This window comes from Trichosurus vulpecula, chromosome 3, assembly GCF_011100635.1.
Source record: "Trichosurus vulpecula isolate mTriVul1 chromosome 3, mTriVul1.pri, whole genome shotgun sequence".
Taxonomy (NCBI): Eukaryota; Metazoa; Chordata; class Mammalia; order Diprotodontia; family Phalangeridae; genus Trichosurus; species Trichosurus vulpecula.
The window spans coordinates 336,627,488-336,642,486 of NC_050575.1; the positions used below are offsets into that span (position 1 = coordinate 336,627,488).

The following is a 14,999-nucleotide window of genomic DNA, read 5'->3' on the forward strand; positions in this document are numbered from 1 at the left end:
ACCATATAAATATAAACTAGATCATAAAATTTTTTGATTGCACATATGAAGCGTAAGAATAATAGCTATTTGATTTATGAGCCCATTTATTAAGAATTTTTTGTTAACATTCTCTAATGCCAAGCTTCTAATTTATCAGAATCTGAGCATCTCAAACTCTTTCTAAAGTAAGATTATTGGTCTGTTGATTGGTGGGCTATCCAAAACATGAGTGTTCCTAGCCTTCTACTGTATGACTATTTTTACATTTTGTTTAATTTTTTTAGAAACTGTTTTGTGTTTTGTGCTTTGGCATATCTATTTTGGATTGTGTGATTGTCTAAAATAATCTTGCTGTTGGTTTCTCTGTGTCTGTCATCAATTGAAACCAATAGGTTTCTTCTGTTTTTTGCTACTTTTGTCCTATATTCTGTTCTTACTTTACAGAAGCAGACCCATAACTTTAATGTGAATGGTGCTTTTTTGCTATGGGACCTTTCCCTCTCTACTCACTGCCTGAGATTTTGTCATTGAAACAAACAAACAAATGACAACAACATTATTCTGCCTTCTAACTTATTCCTGACTCTTCCAGAATTCAGGCTTTTTGGCATTTTTTATTTCCTGTATGAAATTCTTGAAGCCCCATTTACTCTATCTAATTTTGTTGCCCTTATAATCATTATTATATTTTCTTGTTTCTTGATCATGAAGTTCTTGTTTTCTATCTCATTTTGGAATTCATAATTTGTTGCTCCAATTTCCACTCACCTTCAGTTTTTTGACTTGATGTTTGTACTTTGGTTTTTAGCATCTCATAGACAAGTATAAGAAAATAGCTTTCTTACTTTCTCTGACATTTTCATCACTGTAAAAAGGGTTGATGTTACAGGACATGTTATTTAAAGGCATTTTCTTCTATATTTCTTCTATACTAATCCCGTAACTGAGTAGCTCTGGGCTGCCACCAGATGAATAGTGCTACCTAGTAAAGGAGCACAGGCACAGTGTTTAGGGTCACTTCAGGTACACCTATCAGAGAAGAAAAGGGATATATAACAGGATAGACTCATTTATGCAGCATATGTAGTTTATAGGCTCTTAATTTAGATAGGAAGTTAATTGATTATTTCTGCTCAATAAAGCTGAAAATACTCCAGGGACAGCCCTGGTTAAAAGAAACAACAAGTCTTAATACTAATACTACTTTGTCACTAACTGAGAGATTTTGATTTAGGTTCAAAACCTCCTCTGATACTTTTTTTTGTGCATGAGCAAGTCACTTAAGCTTAGGCAGTTTCCTAGGCTAACTCATCTACTAAGGCACTACTAAACCAGGTTGGAGAATTGGTTTTTCATGGTAGTATAAACTGTATTTCAGTAAAAATTGAAAGAGGTGAGGACAGTACCAACAAAAAGAGAAGTTTGGATTAGATGATTTTTAAGGTGCCATGGAACACTCAATACGGTGATTGTATTAATGATATAGTTAGGCTCGTAGGGGAGGAAGGAACAAAAGAATGAATGAATTGGTTGTGAGCATTGCAGAGATAGAAAGTTGGGGGGAGGGACCTATAATGGGGAAATATAGTGAGAGTGGAGAAAGAGCATAGAAACACCAGAGCAAAAACACTATCATGGTGAGGATACTAAAGATATAGTGGGCAAGTGGGGAGTGAGGGGATGATGGATATTTAACATTTCAATGTTCTAGACAATTCCTAAAGGCTGTAAATTGCAGAGAAGGTGCTGATGTGCATTGGCAGGGAGTTTCCTCACTGGAACTCTTGTACACTAATGTAATCATAGATCCAGTCCAATAGAGAAAAAGAAGAAAGTGTGGAAAGGATTAAATTTCCATAAAATACATAATTAATAGTCTAAAATATAGAGATTATGTTTAGCGGTCTTGAGTTTGTTAATTTAATAAATCAAAGTATAACAGCAGAAGGTGAATCCAAACCAACCAGCCCAATGTGATAAACATTTATTAAGTGCACACAGTATATAAAACTAAATGAGTAGCTTTTAAGGGGTGTAAGATATAAATTAAAGAGTCTTTGACCCCAGGGAGCTTATAGTCTCTTAATGGGATACAACATAGGCAGAGATGTGTAAATAAAAATGATGTTTTATAATGATAACCAATTAACAAAGTTCATTGAATTGCCGTCCTGAAAGAGGAAAGGGTTATTGAATAGAATAAAAACAGTTTTGGTTTTCCCTATTGCTTATAGGAATGCATCTAGGGCCAAAAGGTATGTGTAGAATTCAAATTAGCATGAAGACAGCTAACGAGGGAAATTTATACTGTGCATAAAGGTACCACTGACAGGAAACTATTATGGACAAGTCAGGACTTTCCTTGACCCTCACTTTCCTCATTTGTAAGATAGGGATAATAATATCTGTAGTACCTATCTCATAGGTTGTGAGGATCACAAGAATGATATATAAAGAATTTTGCAAAGCTCAAAGTACTATGCTGTAATTAAAGTATCAGTTATTGGGGGGGATGATGGAGGGGAGGGCAGATGGGGGTGGAGGTAGTCAAAAGTAAACACTTTCGAAAGGGGACAGGGTCAAGGGAGAAAATTCAATAAAGGGGGATGGGTTGGGAAAGAGCAAAATATAGTTAGTCTTTCACAACATGAGTATTGTGGAAGGGATATACATAATGATATGAATGTGTCCTATGTTGAATTGCTTGACTTCTTAGGGAGGGTGGGTGGGAAGGGAAGAGGGGAGAGAATTTGGAACTCAAAGTTTTAAAAACAGATGTTCAAAAACAAACAAAAAGGTTTTTGCATGCAACAAGAAAATAAGATACACAGGCAATGGGGCATAAAAATTTATCTTGCCCTACAAGAAAGGAAGCGAAAAGGGGACGGGAGGGGAGTGGGGTGACAGAGGGGAGCGCTGACTGGGGAACAGGGCAACCAGAATATATGCCATCTTGGAGTCGGGGGGAGGGTAGAAATGGGGAGAAAATTTGTAATCCAAACTCTTGTGAAAATCAATGCTGAAAACTAAATATGTTAAATAAATTTAAAAAAAAAAGCTTAAAAAATAACAAAAATAAAATAAAATAAAAAAAATCCAAAAAAAAAAAACAAATAAAAAATGATACCCTCCCCGCCATGGGAAATTAATAAAAAAAAGTATCAGTTATTGTTTTACTATTAAATGATTATATATCAAATGACATGGCAACATAAACTCATAAAGAAAAAGTATACTTATTTGCAAAAAAACTTAGAAAATTAAGAGCAGGGGATTTCAGTATCTTTCAAACAACATGTCACCTTTTCTGTGGAGCCTTCTCTGGTACCCCTTCAGTTGTTAATGTAATTTTCCTCATGAAATTAGCTTCTAATTTAACTGCGCATTTTGTACTGTACTAGTAGACGGTGAGTTTCTTCAGGGCAGAGACTATATCCTTTTCTGTCTTTGTTTCTCCACTGCTTAGCTAGTATCTTGTAGGTAATAGGTACTTAATAAATGTTTGTTGCATTGATAATAATAATAGCTTATGTGTGTAATATCAATTAAGTTGGATGTCTTTGATTGAGTCTTACTAGGTGCTAAACCCCAGGCCCAAACCCCTATCTACTAGGTGCTATTAAACCTTCTCATATCTATCAGGCATACCTTTCTTACTACTGAATCCCTTGAAATTTTGATATCAAAGAAATTTTGGTGTTTTGAGATTCACAGGCATATTGTATCACTAGGAGAATTTTTGTATTAGAAAGATTGGCCTTTGTATTGGAAGCAACTTGTGATAATTAAAAACACTACCAAGTTTCCCAGATGTTCTCCAGCCTTTTTTCTTCCCATTGAATTCTTGAACTAACCCATTGTCCTCCTGCATCGTATGTCCCACAAGTACAAAGGTACTAACTTTGTGGGCTAGCCTCTATTTACCTGTCATAGTCTGGACAGTAAGCATTTTTCATCCATTGTTTTTCCTGGTTTGGGATAATTGTCAATCTCCTCGGTGACCCCATGATATTTAAGGATATGATGAAGTCAGCATAATTTCTTCTGCTAATGAGAATGTTTAGGACATCTCATTATCCCCAAGGAATTCCATTTTCCCTTAGACTTTGCACAGTACATCCTCTTTGATGGTACTGAACACCTCTTGCAAACATATATCTCCATTTTTTTAGTACTAATAATATTTTTGCTTAACATTGATAATCAGTTTCTTTTTACAGAATTATCTCTGTTGTACTTATCAAGTAATCTCACATTTTATCATATGCAGGAGAGATTTCTGTTGCTCTGTTGAGTCAAATACCTTTTTGTTTGTTTGCTTGGGTAATCAACAATCAGTAAACGGTTATGAACATAAAATAAACATTCTCTGTTCTGTGCATCTTTTAGTGTGACAACAAAGATTTAGCTCCTTGCAGGGAATCGTTTGTGAAGCTCTTCTTCTTCATTTTTCATATTTTCCTTTAGGATACTTTGAATTCAAATGTAGATCATTTTAATAAAGATTACAGGTAGGTGGCACAGTGAGTAGAATGCTGGGCCTGGAGTCAGGAAGACCTGAGTTCTAATTCAACCTCAGACACTCACCTGTGACCCTGGGCAAATCACTTACTTTCTGTTTGCCTTAATCCACTGGAGAGGGAAATAGCAAACCATTCCAGTATCCTTGCCAAGAAAACCCCAAATGGGGTCATGAAGAGTTGGACATGATTGAATGACAAGTGATACTGGTTGGCAGTTATTGAAATTTTCTCTCACTTTTTTTTTTGCTGACTTTTCTGTTCTTTTAGTATCTTCTTTTCCCTGAGTAATCTTTTATAGTAATGCCTAAGTGCTTTCAAGATTTTGTTGCCTCCTGCATAGATTTCCTTGTTACTTGGCTTGTTCCAGCTGCTCTTTCCAGTTTCATCTTCTTAAGTGCCATTTCTACTTCTTCAGATATCTCATTAGGGACTGAAGTGTTGGTCTTCGGATATATTTGTTTCTCAAGTATCTTTTTCCCCCATCCTGAATCCCATCCCTCCATTTTTCTGCCCAAGTGATTTTACTAAAGCACAAATCTGAGCGTGTCATCTTCAATCAAAAACTCCCCTGGCCTCCTGTTGCCACTTGTTGCCCTTCACAACCTGGCCTCAATTCTAGCCTAATTATAAATTTCGTCAATCAGCAGATATTTATTAAGCACATACTGTATGCCAGGCACTGGATATAGAGAGACAAAATTATACCCCTTCCTTCAAATAGATAGTCCAGACAAAAACATCCTCTTTCACTCAAACATAGTCCCACCATGGTGGCCTTCCTGCTGTTTCTTATCCATGATCCTGAATCTTCATCTCTTTGCCTTTGCACTGGTTATCTCTCTTGCCTGGAATGTATTTCTACCATTCCTCTGCCCCTTTTAATATTCAACTGGTATTTATCAGCTTCTACATGAAGTCTTTCCTGCTGGCCCCAGCTCCTACTGCCCTCCCTCCCAAAATTATTTTGTATGTATTCTGTACATACTTATTCACATACATGTTATTTCCCCCAATAGGATAGAAATTCACTGAAGCTGGGGATTATTTCATTTTTGTCTTCATATCCTCAGTGATAAGAACAGTGCCTTCCATATAGTAGTGCTTCATGAATAGTTGTTGATTGATCTGGTATTGATGATAATAATAAATAGATGAAGAAATGTTGATAGATTATGCCGTTTTATGTTTATTTGTTGTACTCTTGCCAGTATCATCTATAAATACATGGGAATTATATGGCTCAATTGATATTTCTACCAAGTTTTCTTTGGATTATTTCTCATAATCTTCTGTTATCCTTTTCCATAGAGTTTTATAATGTTATAAAATTCTAAAGTATTGTTGCCCTTGGCTTCATTCAATCTTCTTCCTCTTGACAAGGAAGTCAAGTGTTTTCTAGCTAAGATAATCTCCAAATTTTTTGGTCTCTTCTTTGTAGTGACTATTTTATATTATTATTAGGAAATCTAGTATTACTAGGAAATGATACTAATCATGGTCAGTTCTTTTGCTTTATTCCACTTCCTACCTTTTAACATTGATTGTTCACTTGAATAGGTCAGATTGAAAGAGTCTCACTTCTCATTGTCAGCCTCTAATTTTTTTATACAATTAAAATTATATATTATTAATACCTTTCATGAAATGAAACAAAAAAATACATTTATTAAGGATTCATTATGTACCAGGCATCATACTAAGCACTGGGTATGCAAGTAGACAAAGTAAAAGCTCAGCAATCAGAGCGTTGGTTCCAAGGTGAACTTTATTTTAACCATCTTCTCTCCCCGGCTCCTGCCCCTCATATGATAAAGAAAAACAGCTAAGCTAAAAACGTCCCATCCAATGGCTATGTCCTGGTAGTCCTGTGACTCTTTGTCTTGAGGGAGCGAGTATGCCTGCTCTGTTGCATTTATATTTTTTCATTTCTCAAATCTGTTTTATGTTTTCCAATATATATTTTGTCATCTATCACTTTGTCCACCTTCATTATATGTTGACTTGTTTTGAAGGAGCTTGTTGGGTTATTTTTTAGAATTTTTTTACCTCTTCATTTTTCTATAGTCAGTGTTGGTAAAGCTGCAATGAATGATCTTCATAGTGGCCTCTTAAAAAATATTTTTTCACTGGTTTCTCTTCTTATCATATGTAAGGAAGCCTGGCATAGTGTATAGGTAGAAGGCTAGTCTTAGAAACAGGAAGACCTAGGTTGAGGTCCTGCCTTTCACATATAATATACCAGAGGTGTGTGTGTATGTATGCATGTGTGTATATGTATTGTGTATAAGTGTATGTGTGTATGTGTGTATACACACACATGCTCCAGATAACTCTCTAAGACATGAGTTGCCAGTCTTCATTAGATATGGGAATTTCCATCCTAGGAATTGCCCATACTACTGAAATCATAGGTCTGAAACAGCAATGGCAATAATAGAATTTTGCTGTGTCCTGGCCTATCATTTGCCATTTTTCAAGTGTTGGATTCTTCAAATTAGTAAAGAAATCTGAATCATTTAAGCTTTTCAAAATTTTATTAATATTCTAGTATCTAGTAGATTTTCTGAAGTTATAGACTTCTTTGCTTTTTTTTTTTGGTAAAGGACTCACTTATGCTGTTGTGTGGGAAAAAGAAAAAAAATTGTATTAAGAGTATGGTAAATTTGACTTGGAACCATTCTATAGAAGAAATCAACTTATGGTGTGGCTTATTGTTACCAATTCCGATTGATGTGTTTTCAGATTTTATTTTCATAATTTTTAGCTATAGTTATTCATTGCATCTTTAGTGACATGCTTCAAAATTCTTGTAACCATTTGAGTCTGTCAGTAGCATTGTTATTAGTATTTGATGATATAGTCTTCCCCTCAAAATTGATGATCATTGCTCCCAAATGGTACTTTTTGGTGAAATAATTAGAATAAAATGGATTCTTTAATGAATAAGATTTCTGTTTTAGTGTGCAAATGAAATTTTAGAGTGTTAATCATTTATTTTTAAACTACCATAAAAGCATGGGCAATTTAAGTGATTATCAACAAGTTAGCAAAATATGATGGCACAATAATACCCGTGAGCAAAAACAGCTGTGCCACTTGAAACTTTTTAGTGCCTGCTGCATAAGTATTAATTTAATTTATGTTGGTTGTAATTTTTTGTTATTGTTTGTGTAATGATCACCTATTGTGTATTTTTTTTAATATCAGGTGCTAATGTCAATTGTCAAGCTATGGACAAAGCTACTCCATTATTCATTGCTGCACAAGAGGGCCACACAAATTGTGTGGAGCTTTTACTTTCTAAAGGGGCAGATGCCAATCTTTATTGTAATGAGGACAAATGGCAGTTACCTATTCATGCAGCTGCACAAATGGGTCATATAAGGTAGGTGCTCCAAAAGACTAGTGAAAGTCTCATCATTAAACATTAATAAAGAGTGAACATTTTTTCTAGTAGCAGAAGACAGAAAACAGATTGTTTGACTGAAATGTCATGATTTGTTATCTTTTAACATGACATGATTTACCTTGGATGATCAGCTTATTAGCAATGATTGCCTTGGTTATAGTTAGAAAAGACTTTGGTAGGATATTGCATCCTCTGATCATAGTCAAAGTAGGAAACCTTCTAAGAGTATGACTATGTGTATTAGCATATGTAAATGTTTGTGAAGTAATGGGGGAGTAGTGGTTAGCTTGAAACAAATTAAAGACTTTGGTTTTCTGCAAAATCACATATATTCCAACACTGAATAATTTTGAATTACAGATCTCAAAGACCCTTTGATTTATCATTGCAAGACTGAAAGTCTTTTATAATTAATGTTAGTAATAATTTAAATCCAGTTATACTAAAGCTTTCACTTCACAGTCAGTTTTGTGGATTCCTCTCTCGGGGACTCTCACATACTCCTTCTCCCTGCTTAAAATTTGGTTATATTGGCACCACTGAGCAGTATTGTATAGTAGCCATTGCAAGCAGGAAGGCATATTTGACTGAGTAAAAGAGATTAATATGTTTTTTTTTAAAAAATTAGAAAAGTTAAATAACATTAAACCAATACTATATTTAAATATAAGACTCAAGAGCACACTTAAAAATAATCTCTGATTTGATATATTTCTCATTCATTCTTTTAAAAAATTTTAATTTAATTTTCAGTTCCAAATTCTTTCCTTTCATCCCTTATCCTTTGAGAAGGCAAGAAAAACAAAACCTATTACAAGTATGTATAGTCGTGCAGAACAGATTTCCTAATTAGCCATGTCCAGAAAGGGAAGAAAATTTACTTCAGTCTGCATTCTGAGTCCTATCAGCTTTCTGTCTGGAGGTAGATAGCATGTTTCATCATAAGTCCTTTGCAATTGTGGTTGGTCATTGTGTTGATCAGAATTACTTAGTCTGTCAAGGTTGATTATCTTTACTATATTGTTGTATAAATTGTTTTTCAGGTTCTGCTCCCTTCACATCACATTAGTTTATACCAATCTTCTGTAGCAGCAAACACTGTAGTATACCCAGGATGACTCGCTAGCAGGTTCTTTGATCTGCTTTTAAAAGGAAGCAACTTTAAAGGGGTCAAAAATCTTCTTTAATTACATTCACTAGTTCAGGAGAAAAGTCAACCCCCTGAACATCAGAGAAAATACAAGCAGAGAAATTAAACCAACAGATAGGGCTCTGACTACCTGAACCAAAGCAATATTGCTATACACTTTACATATACCACTAGATCAAGAGAGCCTTTACATCAGAGCAGTCGGGGGAGTCTGAACATATGGCTACTTAGTCTCTGGACCAGGGAATCACAAGATCCTTCTCATAAGCAAACCCCCAAAGCAAAATACCAACTCAGAGTATATATACACTTTTGGCTAATAGGCTTAGAGCCAGAAGGCATCATGACTCAGTGCCTAATTAGCTTTAGTACCAAAAGGTGTGAAAGCCTTCCTACAAGCAAGCCTCCCCTAAGCAAGCTTCTCTTAATGGGCTCCATGTGAGGCCTTTAATGGGCAGAGAAGGTCATATTATCCCATTAACATTATATCTTCCTAGGTTTTTCTGAAACCATTCCCTTCATCAATTCTTTCAGCACAATAGTATTCCAACATATTCATATGTTAAGCCATTCCCTAATTTATGGGTATCTCCTCAGCTTCAAATTCTTTGCCACCACAAAAAGAGTTGCTGTAACTATTTTTGTACAAATGAGGCCTTTTCCTCTTTGGAATATAGACCTAGCAGTATATAGTATAGATCACTCTTTAGGGTATAAACCTAGCAGCACTATTTCTGGGTCAAAGGCTTTTAATAACCTTTTAAATAACATTTTAATAACCCTTAGGTATAGTTCCAAATTGCTTTCCAGTTTGGTTGGGCTAGTTCCAATAGCTGTACTAACAGTACATTAAAAAACCTGTTTTCTTCTAGCTCCCCACCCTCTATCTTTTCCTTTTTCATCAACTTAGTCAGTGTCATACATGAGAGGTAGTATGTCAGAATTTTTTTAATTTGCTTTTCTCTTAGTGATTTAGAACCTTTTTTCTTATGGCTATTGATAGCTTGGATTTCTTCCTCTGAAAGTTGCTTGTTTATATCCTTTAATCATTTATCAGTGAGGAAAGGCTCTTATTTGTATAAATTTGACTGAATCCCCTGTATATTTTTCATTATTATTAATTTATACTTGTTAGTTTATTGTAACATGTCTTATATACAGTTGTTTTTCTAACTCAATTTGAATCTTAAACTAGTATCAGAGCTGTCCTGGCTTTTGTCCTCAACTCTAGTTGAGGCTTAAGAAATAATTTTTCTCTGAGATTTTATCTTTCATATCCTGTTTTTGAGTTAGTTCTCCCACTAAATTTCAAGTTCTGCTGAAAATTTCCTGCTATCCTTCTTTTACATGAAAGAAACAAAGAGAAAACCATATTTGTGTTTTGCCTTTCAGAGGAGGTATCTTACCTTTATAATATCTCAGCTGTTTTTTTTTTTGCTTCCTGCTGTTTAGTGAAATTTTAAAATTTCCATAAACTGTAGGGTTTTTCATTAATAATTGCCTCAGGCATTGGCTTGTTTCTAAACCGTCTCAGAACTTAAGGGGACTATATCTCTTGCACAGGATGGAACAATTTGAATAATAAAAATGAGCAGAAATTTTGAAATGAGAATAAATTGATTTCATTTCATCAATAATTATTTTCCTGTGTTGAAAATAAAAACTACTCCTTAGTAATTATCATCATTTAAAAACATTTATTAATTCAGAAATACAACTTTATTTGGTACCTGTAAGAGTAAAAAGGAATTTTAAACTTAATAATACGTTAGTACTTGGCTATTGTGATATTTTAAGTTATTTCCTAGAACTTTAGATAAAAGATTTGACTCAAAATGTGTTTTTAATTTTTCAACAAGAGATGCTAGTGAAAAAGACTTAAAATACTGCCCTTAAAAGTAAATTATAATTAACGAGATTTGGCTTAAGATATACATATAAACCTTTGTGCAAAATAGATGTATGTATTTTTTGAGTAAATGGATATCTTTCATCACAAAGTAGAACCTTAGACCATTATAGCAGGAAGGGAATCTAAGAGATTATTTGGTAATTTTACAATTAAGGAAACTGAGATAACCAAAGAGTTTTAAGTGATTTTTTTCAATATTACATGACTACTATGTAGCAGTTACTGTGTATAATGAGGGATGAAGGATGATGCTACTGGTAACATATGTTAGAAAAATACCAATTTTCCCCTCTTGTGTTTTAAAATGTTCATAAATTCATGTATTTGCAGAATCTTGGATTTGCTAATACCAATTACTGATAGAATTTGTGACACTGGTCCGGACAAAGTGAGTCCTGTATACTCAGCAGTGTTTGAAGGTCATGAAGATTGCCTAGAAATGTTACTTAAAAATGGCTACAGCCCAGATGCCCAACCAGGTCTAGTCTTTGGATGCAGTTCTCCCATGTGTATGGTCTTCCAAAGGGAGTATGTATATTTGATGCTGTTTTCCTTATTTTTTCATACTGAGTTGTGTTCCAAAGTTATTTTCGTGCTTTCATGATAAAGTTTAATTTTGTTATTAATAACTAAATTGTAAAGTGATCTTTCCATGAAGCATTTATCTCTTTCAAGCTATAAAAATGATAATAGTAGGATAACATTTTCAATTCCTGCTTTAGATTCAGTTGTATTTTTAATATAGCTTCACTATTAAACTTTAAAAAACACTTTTATTATATTAAAATAGCTTTAGGTGCTTTTGGTCTGATTTCCTTGTTCTTTAAGACATTATAGAAATTTAAATAGGATTTTTACCAAGTATTTTCAGAGGCAGTGACCATGTTAGGGGTTTTTTCTCAAAAAGGGTTAATTTTTACAATGTGATTTCATAAATTAGGGAGAAAGCTTTATAATTGCTAAGAATTTTTTTCAACAATAAAAAAGATTTTTATTGAAGCTTCTATATATGCTCTTATACTAGCCATTGCAGTTGAATTTTTTAAAAAATTCTCTTTCACAAAATTTGTTTTGATAGCCTCCCTTAACCTGAAGCACACAAATACATGAAATATTTGACTACATATTAAATATTTAAATATTAAGTATTATTTAAACTAAAGTTTTCATTGGCCTTTGACAAATATTTATCTGTGAAGCTGGCTAATGTTTAATGATAGTATTAAAACCAAAGACTTAGAAGAATGTAAGAAATATCATTCTTGTTTTCACCTATATCTCCTCTGATCTTTGAAAGTAGTACCAAGGGATGGCTCATTATTGAAATATTAACTACCAAATGACTTTTTTTTTTTGGATGGGTGGGGTGGCAGAAGGAGTGACAGCATCATAAGAAGACTACTAAGGCAGCAATTCCCAAACTTTTTAGTTTCAAGATCCCTTTGTACTTGAATGACCTCAAATAGCTCTTGTTTATGTGGTTCTATATATCAGTATTTGCTGTATTAGAAATGAAATTTTTTTATTTATCCATTTTAAAATAATAATAATGAACCCATTATGTCAGTTAGTTCTAACTAGCATTTATTAAAGTGCCTACCATGTGCCAGGCATTGTGCGAAGTGCCAGGGATACAAGAAAGTGAAAAAAACACTGGTCTCTGCTCTCAAGGAGCTTACAGTCTAATGGGGGAAACAGCATGCAAAATACTATATAAAAACAAACTATATACAGGGTAAATTGAGGGTAGTCTCAGAGGGAGGGCACTAAGTTTAAGGAGAACTGGGAAAGGCTTCTTGCAGAAAGTGAGATTTTAGCTGAGACTTGAAGGAAGCCAGGAGATGTGGAGGGAGAAAATCTCAGATGTATAGAGGACATACGAAGTGAAAAATGCCTAGAGTTGGGAGATTAGATGTCATGTGTGAGGGATAGTAAGGAAGCCAGTGTCACTTGATCAGAGTGTGTGAGTGGCTGTAACATATAATAAGAAGACTGGAAAAGTAGGAAGGGGCCAGGTTATAAAGGATTTTAAAGACCAAATAGAGGATTTATATTTGATCTTAGAGGCAATAAGGAGTCACTGGAGTTTATTGAATGGTGGTGAGGATAACATAGTCAGACTTGCTTTTTAAGAAGATATTAACATAAGTAACTTTTTCATGAAGAATAACTTCTTTTTAAAACAAAAAAAAGTGGTGAGAAGAGTTTCAAGTTTTTACATTTTTACACATTTCTTTAATGTCCAGTTTAATGGAAGACAGCTGGATTCTTATATCTGCTTCTACATTCAATCTGTTGTGATATGTTTTTTTGATTGAATTATATGAACAAAATCCTGACCTCACATAGATATGTAGTTAGAAAAATGGAAGAGTATTTTAATCTCCTTTCCAGGTAATTGTAGATATTCTTCTTTGATACGACACCAAAACTTGATAAATAGTTTCTTAAAGGTTAGTTGCAATGTGGACTCTGAAACCATATCATTGAGCTTTTTGTGCTCAGTCATTAAAATCCATTGTTTTGCCCTCTGATTGGATCTTTTACCACACATAACTTTCTAGCATCATGCATTATCATTTGGAAAATAGTGGGTCACTGAGTTATGCAAATCTTCCAAGTGTTGACACATTTCATTTTATAATATAAATAAATCAGATTGATTAATATCATCACTGATCCTAACAGAAAAGTCTTTAATCATTGGGAAACTGTCAAGCTCACAGTGGCAGATTCAAGTTTTCCAAAACTCTAATTTTCTCCCTAAAGCTCAAATTTTATCATTGGTAACAAATACTGTTGGTTGTTTTCTTCAACTCACTTTGTTCATTTTCAAGAAAATGCCTGCCAGATCTCCAAGAATGAATAATTATAGTTTGTCAGTCATTTTTCCAAGTAAACAAGGTGTTCATGAAGAGTGGTCAGTTCAGCTCACAACCCAGACAGTTACCCACATGTTTTCCCTGAGAACCCGCAGACCTTAGGAGGCAGCAGAAGTGCTTTAGGTAAGCTTCCTCTTTTATCATACAGAATATTAAAAATGATGCCCATTCAGGGCTGAGATTGGATTAAATTAATCATCTTTATTACTTCATCAAGGACATTCCACCTGAGAATGTTTCCCTTAAACACTGGCACTTTTTTCTTTTATTCGTTTACTCTATACCACTTGTATAGTTAGGTGCCACTGCCTTGTGATTTGTGTGCCAGCAGTTTTCACATCATCAAGTGCAATTGTGAGCATGATTGTTCCAGGATTAACCGTGAGATTAAAAAATACACACGCACACAAACACTCACACTCAACACTTTGAATATTTCAGCACCACTTGTGTTTGTTGTCAAGCACTCATGTAAAAGAAGATCTTTGATGAATCACTTAGTTCTAATACCTGATGGATGCAAGCAAAACAGTGTGTCCAGCTGTGTCTGTAGATTCATCCATTAGGAAGGCAGACATTCAGTTCTGTAGATGAGATATTAATTCAGTCTTAATGTTTGCAGCTAAATCTTTCATTCTCAGATCATGTAGCCTCTGTAAAACTCCCCTGTTTACTTGTGAGAGAATGAGAGTCAAAAAGGGCAAATAACATCAATGGTATTATTATAAAAATAGTTTTGACTTCATAGAGCTTCCAGAAGGTCTCATGAACCCCAGGGAGCTGCAGAAACTTTGGAGAACTGCTATATACTAAAGTATAGAAAGGCAATTTTCATTTCTGAGATTCAATCCGGTACTTTGCTGTTTTTTAGCTCTGTCACCTGGACAAATAACCCCTCTTTATATTTGTAAAATGATGAGCTAGACTTGGTGACTTAAGGTCCCTTTTAGTTCTGAATCTCTGGTCCTCTGTTAAACAGCACAAGTTCAAGCACAATTCCTTGGGACACCATACTGGAGACCTTTCTTAGCTGATATTAAACCATTATTGACTGCTCATAAAGTCTGACCATACAACCAGGTCTTGACTCTCCCTGGTCACAATTCTATCTCATACTTTTCCGTCTTTTCCAGAAGAATAG

The 14,999-nt window shown here is 34.4% G+C and overlaps 1 protein-coding gene across 6 annotated transcripts in view; it reads left to right on the plus strand.

The window, feature by feature from the left end:
* Positions 1-14,999, plus strand: part of ASB3 (ankyrin repeat and SOCS box containing 3) — a 138,038-nt gene that overhangs the window by 94,630 nt on the left and 28,409 nt on the right. For all 6 annotated transcript variants that reach the window (XM_036750708.1, XM_036750705.1, XM_036750709.1 and 3 more), the window contains 2 exons: positions 7,713-7,890; positions 11,307-11,504. In XM_036750708.1, coding sequence (XP_036606603.1) covers positions 7,713-7,890; positions 11,307-11,504 — 376 coding nt within the window. The remainder of the gene's footprint in view (positions 1-7,712; positions 7,891-11,306; positions 11,505-14,999) is intronic.